The 6008-nt window shown below is 44.6% G+C and overlaps 1 protein-coding gene across 1 annotated transcript; it reads right to left on the bottom strand.

Annotated features, from left to right (window-relative positions):
• Positions 1-629: 629 nt before the first annotated feature.
• Positions 630-5847, bottom strand: LOC118430918 (TAR DNA-binding protein 43-like). The gene is made up of 5 exons (XM_035841948.1): positions 5790-5847; positions 4107-4372; positions 2829-2992; positions 2020-2175; positions 630-1478 (listed from the first exon to the last, which is right to left on the bottom strand). The coding sequence occupies exons 2-5, from the start codon at positions 4339-4341 to the stop codon at positions 630-632; spliced, it is 1404 nt and encodes a 467-aa protein (XP_035697841.1). The 5' UTR covers positions 4342-4372; positions 5790-5847.
• Between the last annotated feature and the right edge of the window lie 161 nt (positions 5848-6008).

The raw sequence follows: 6008 nt of genomic DNA, 5'->3' as shown, positions 1-6008 counted from the left end.
TCAGTCTTCACAGATAGAGATTTCGTACACTAGCTCTCTTCCTTACCACACAGGACTACTTCTCACAGCCATCATGTCAGACAGGCGTCTCCATGGTAGCGTGCCATTTCCATGGTTACCTGCCGTACCCACGGTAACAGGTCAATCACGCAGAGCCTTACCTGCGCCAGGTTGTGACCAGCAGAATTTCCTTTTGTGACGAGACAGACGAGACAAAGCAGCGTGTGGGGCATATGAACATTCCACTCACACATAGGGGGAAACCAGGACATTCCATTCTCACATGGGGGATACCAGGGCATTCCACTCTCACATGGGGGACACCAGGACCATACAATATGTATGTTACATACACAGCAATGCTCAAGAAAAAAATTATCCGACCACGGTACAATAAGACTTACTACGTCCTACTACGTCACCACAAAATATTTGCAACTTTCAAAGGGACCAAAATAAAAATCGAAAAACTGATAATTTCTCAACTTCACCTGATCAAGAAACAAAACTGGAAGCTTATAATTCATGCATTCATCCAACTTTCCTCTCAGAAGTACATTGATTTTTTACATGAATGGAAAATTGACCACTGTACAAAACCCCCTCCCACATCCCTGACACAACTCTCCTCACATCCCCCACCCTGAGGGCCCGTCCTTCATACCCCCCTGCTGGTAGCCGTACCCCGTACCCCCCTGGGTCGTCCCCATCCCCCCACTAGCCCCGTCCCCGCTCTGACTCCCCCCTCCCCACCCGATACTGGTGTACCCACTCGCACCCCCCTGGTTCCCATACCCCCCTTGCGAGGAATCCCCCATCTGGCTCTTCTGATTACTCCCCTGCTGCGGCCCCTGACCTTGACCCTGCTGCTGCTGACCTTGACCCTGGTTCGCTAACATTCCCATCATGCCCCAGCTCTGTCCGAGCGCGGCCTGTGCGGCAGCCACCATGGCCGGGTTGATCTGGAACCCCCCGATCGATGCCGCGAGGGCCCCCAGGTTATTTGGCATCCCCTGCTGGTTCCCCCCCATGTTGTTTGGACTGTTCCCCTTGAAGTTCCCCCCCATCTGGTTAAACCCGACCTGGTTGGGCTGGCTCTGGTACCCAAACTGGTTGCCGAACTGGTTTCCAAACTGGTTGTATCCCTGGTTCTGTTGCCCGCGGCTGGGCCGGCCCCCGGACTGCCCGAAGTTTCCCTGTTGTTGCATCATCTGCTGCTGGTAGTGCTTTGGTTCGGCGTTGCTGACGTGAACGCTCGCGCCCTTGATGATGTGGTCCTCTCCGCAGAGGTTCTGTGCCGTTTCGCCGTCCTGGAAGGTCACGAAGGCGAACGCTCGGAACGGTTTGGGGATGAAAACGTCCGTGACCTCCCCGAACTGTTGGAAGTAGGCCCGCAGATCCTCAGCCGACATGTCTTCCGTGCAGCGACCAATGAACACCTTCCGGGAGAGCAGCGCGTTCATGTTCACCCCCTCATCCTGTGGGGAACAATGGAAGATAGTTATATAGAATGACAATGTAAATTACTACATACCCTGCCCAGCATTGGAAAATTCCATATTTGTTAAGAAATATGGAAAATTGATACTGTAAATGCAGAAATGTTTTCGGTGGTTTTATGTTTCCATTATAGTATGAGACTGCAGTCTATAGCGCTACTGCAAACTTAAAACCACCGCAAATACTTCATTTTCCCACTACTGCAAAAGTAAATCCCCGCAAACTTAAATGCATTTACAATAAGTCAAAACTTCTCCAAATACTCATGCAAACCTTAGTTTTAAACATTGATTTCTGCACAATCTTGGTACAAGTTTGACTTAATCTCTTCCTCTGTGTAATAAATGTTAATTAAAAAATTTAAAAAAATAAAAAATTTAACTGCTGCTATAATGCGAGTTAATCCAGAGTTTGGCTTACTCCTGCCCTGCTCAATATCTAAGACATTTTACAAGAAAGGAGAGAAAGTTGGGTGTAAGATTAAATCAGAGTTTGCGCAGCTCGTCTCCTGTCAGTCACCTCAAAGTCGCCGACCTTGGAATGCGGAATCTTCACGTCGCACCAGCGCCCGTCAATCATGTGACGCTGGGTCATGACCTTCAGCTGGACCTCGTACTCTGCGAACCGTACGAACCCGAACCCTTTGGAGTTTCCCGTCTTCGGGTCCTTCTTAATCTGAAAAGCAAACAGCGACAGTGAGTCATCACATTCGTATGGTAAACCTGTACAGCCAACTAATTACATGTACTTCTGATCAACTCAAAATGGTGTTAATTTTTCTGTCTCCAGCTTTATTTCCATCCCCCTCACTAAGAGCCCTTGTTGTTGACTTTCCTTTTGATAACTATGTCATTTTAAGCCTATGAAAATACATTTGTAACAGTTTCATATCATGGAGACTGTTGAAAATAAGATTTTTGGGACAGATGAGGTAAAAATTTTTTCTTCCGTTCCAACAAGCAAATTTCTGACCCAGGTTGGAAGGATGGGTCCTGGAGACAGCCATGTGATAGAATGAGTTTCATGAAGAAAGAAAGAAAAAAACAATTGGTGCTGAAAAATGATGAAATAATGTGCTCTCTCAGCTCCTGCTGTGGTTTTCCAGGGAAGACCCAGGTTTAGCTTCTTATCTACATACATGTAGATGTAGCTATGTCATATATGATTGTGTGAGCAGATTTTGTGCCTACCTGAACCATGAGCACCTCTCCATACTGCTCCATGTACTCTCTCAGCTCCTGCTCTGTGGTTTTCCAGGGATGCATCAGGTATAGCTACATATCTACAGTAAGTGTGACATGGATGTAACTGCAGAATTGTGTCCCTACCTGAACCATGAGCACCTCTCCATACTGCTCCATGTACTCTCTCAGCTCCTGCTCTGTGGTTTTCCAGGGAAGCCCAAGCACAATCAGGTCGCTGCACTTCAGCTTTTCCCGCGGCCGTTTCACCAGGTTGTTCTCTGGACTCTCGTCTATTTTTCTCTTGTTGTCTGTTGAAGGGAGCAAAAAAAAAAGTAAAAATTAAAACAGTAACCAAAAGTCTTAAAAGATTCTCAGCAACTGTGACCTCTCTGGCAGTAATTTTGCCCCTCAGGATACCTCAGAATGCACCAATTTAACTCAAAATTCTTTAAAACCCTGCAACATGGAAGGTGGATGCCCCCAGACCCCCCCTACATACAACACCAGGGCTCGAAATTCATTTTTGGGATTAGGTGCACTGGTGCACCCAGCTAAAAAAATTGGGTGCACCAAAAAATTTTTGGGTGCACCACTTAAATTTAAATAGAATGTCAGAAAAACCTAATAACAAAACTAAGTTAAAAACTTTCAAATTCAAACTACCATGATGGACATTTTTATTATCTTTCTAACACTTAGATGTCAAGACTATGATGTATACTAGCATACTTGATATCTTTACATACATAAACCTAAGAAAATATTTGGGTGCACCCTGTGCACCTACTGAATAAAATTGGGTGCACAGTTCCAATTTTGGGTGCACCTGGGTGCACATGCACCCAGTATTTCGAGCCCTGAACACTCACTCACTCACTCACTCACTCACTCACTCACTCACTCACTCACTCACCCACTCACTCACTCACTCACCCACTCACTCACACCACACGTCCTCTTGCAGGCAGTGTGTAGAGCCAACTGAATGTACATGGGTACAATACTAGAATACTAGTACTATAAAGTATAATACAGTAGAAGCCACTTCATTGCACATCCCATTTGCCAGTAAGTTTATTTCGTGCAAATATCCGAATGGTGCAACGAAAAGCAAAGTTATCAAGCTGGACCGCACCACCACGGGATTTGGGAATAAAAGAAGTGTGCGATTATATACAATTCCGTTGTGCAATTAACTGGCTTCTACTTAATATATCACTTGTCACGACTCACCAAGAAATTTGTACCCCTATAATAAAACCCTGGCTAGAAGTTAGCCTGATCTCAGTTTGTCTTACCTATTGGGAAGACGACGATGAAGAGGTGCGATCCCCCTGGGATTCAAACTCTTGACGTCTGCATTGTGGGTCAAACACCCTAACCATCACACCACACAATGCCATGAAATTTATAATATCTTACCTTTTGGGAAGACGACGATGAAGAGATGCGATCCCCAGACCCCCTCGGGTGGGTGCAGGATCCCGTCCACCAGCCGGATCCCGCGCATCGTCTGCGTCTCGGGGTTGCGGAACTTCAGCCCGCACGCGCCGGGAAACTGCGCCATGATGGTGGACAGCAGCATCGTGCCATCGTCCTCTGACGGGAGCTCGATCGGCTCGTCATTCTCATCGTCTGTCACGCGCACGTACTGCATGATGATTGGCTAACGTGGGATTCAAGTCCGACTAAGTATGGGATAAAAAATGTGGAAGAATATACTTTCTGAAGAAGACCAACCCAAGTAGTACTGTAATTGTGTAAATAATAGATAGATAGGCAGTAAATCTTTTTGGCCACGTAGTAAGGCACTCCAGTTTAGGTCACTCTTCTGATTAATGGAACAATGTTCCGGGCTTGAGCGGAACTCTAATACTGGGTGCTACTCCACACATACTTGTCTAGTCTGTAGGTATCAACTTCCTGGCACTTTTGACCGCAGGGCTCTAGCCAGCTCGAAATTTTTTTCCGTCAGCCAATTCCAATCGTCGTGAAAACCGCGAAAATTCATTTTCCCTATGACACTACAAAGTAGTTAATGTTGTCATTGAGACCTTCAAAAACAGGTTTTAATGAGATCATCGTATGCGAAAGGGCACCGACACACATTGTCAACAATCATAACAATAGCAAAACAAACAGTGTGTGGCTTTTACAGCCGTGGACGGCGCCCCAAAGCCGCCTGTAACTTCCACCAAGGATTTTTGTCCGTCAAGGTTGACGGATTGGTTTTAAAATTTTTCCGTCAGACGCAGCAAATTTCCGTCAATTGACGGAAAAACAGACGCTGGCTAGAGCCCTGTTTGACCAACAAGCTAGTTCATGATTCCATGTAGTCCCCAAACAGATCTATCGGTGGCAAGGCAACACAAGTTGATGCATTTATTAGTCGAAGACTAATTTACAATGGCCAGGGACCTTGATTTTTTTTACCACAATGCATCACATTACATGTTTGCACGTCAAACTGTGAACTAGCGTATTGTTGATGTTACATGCTTTGAGAGTCAGTCAATTCAAGTGATAATTTGGCCATGTGTAAAAAAATAATGATGCATAATTTACATGACTATGTGCCCTAAGAGAGGTAACTTGAAGTTTGCTTCCAACTTCTATCGTTGTGCTACTGAAAAAATGGGGTATAAACCAAAATTTTAACATGTATGATCGACACCAACCAAATTTTTTGGGCAATATTCTCAATATATAAGTCAAGTAAGTCATTCTCATGGCATGCCCCATATCCATACTAGACCCCCCCCCCCAAAAAAACCTGCTACTGAATTCTCGCTATAAAAAAAACGTACATCTAAGTTTACTGCAAGTTTAGCAAGGAAATTGTACTTATTTTGGGGACAGGTAGAAAATCTGCAGGAACACGAGATTCCGATCACATGAGTCATCATGACCTCATGTGCATCTGCGTGTTGCACATGCCTCAGTTTTCACCCAAATAACAAGACTTCAAAAACTTCCAGACTCCGCACATGCACAATTTAAAGCCCTTCTAGATCTAGAGAAATAAAAACTTAAGTTACGGCGTTCTTGCTCGTTTTCTGAGCACTAAAATCGGAACAAACAAAGTAACCCAAAATTCCAACCCACCTTTTTATCCAAAATGGCGGCAAATAAGAGCAAGGTACGCAGACTGTACCATATTCATCAAATACAAGGTATACAGAAAATTTTTGTGTGTATTTGTTTTATACCAAAACGTACATAGCGTATGCCTGTGATATAATTAGGAAGACAGTATTAATTAACATCTTCTCCGTATGAACCTTTTCAAGAATATATTTCTTTTATTAAGATCAAATCTAGTAT

Source organism: Branchiostoma floridae, chromosome 14 (genome assembly GCF_000003815.2).
Source record: "Branchiostoma floridae strain S238N-H82 chromosome 14, Bfl_VNyyK, whole genome shotgun sequence".
In the NCBI taxonomy this organism is placed as follows: Eukaryota; Metazoa; Chordata; class Leptocardii; order Amphioxiformes; family Branchiostomatidae; genus Branchiostoma; species Branchiostoma floridae.
Note: the sequence above shows the minus strand (reverse complement) of the source record. Positions and strands in the feature narration are given on the sequence as shown.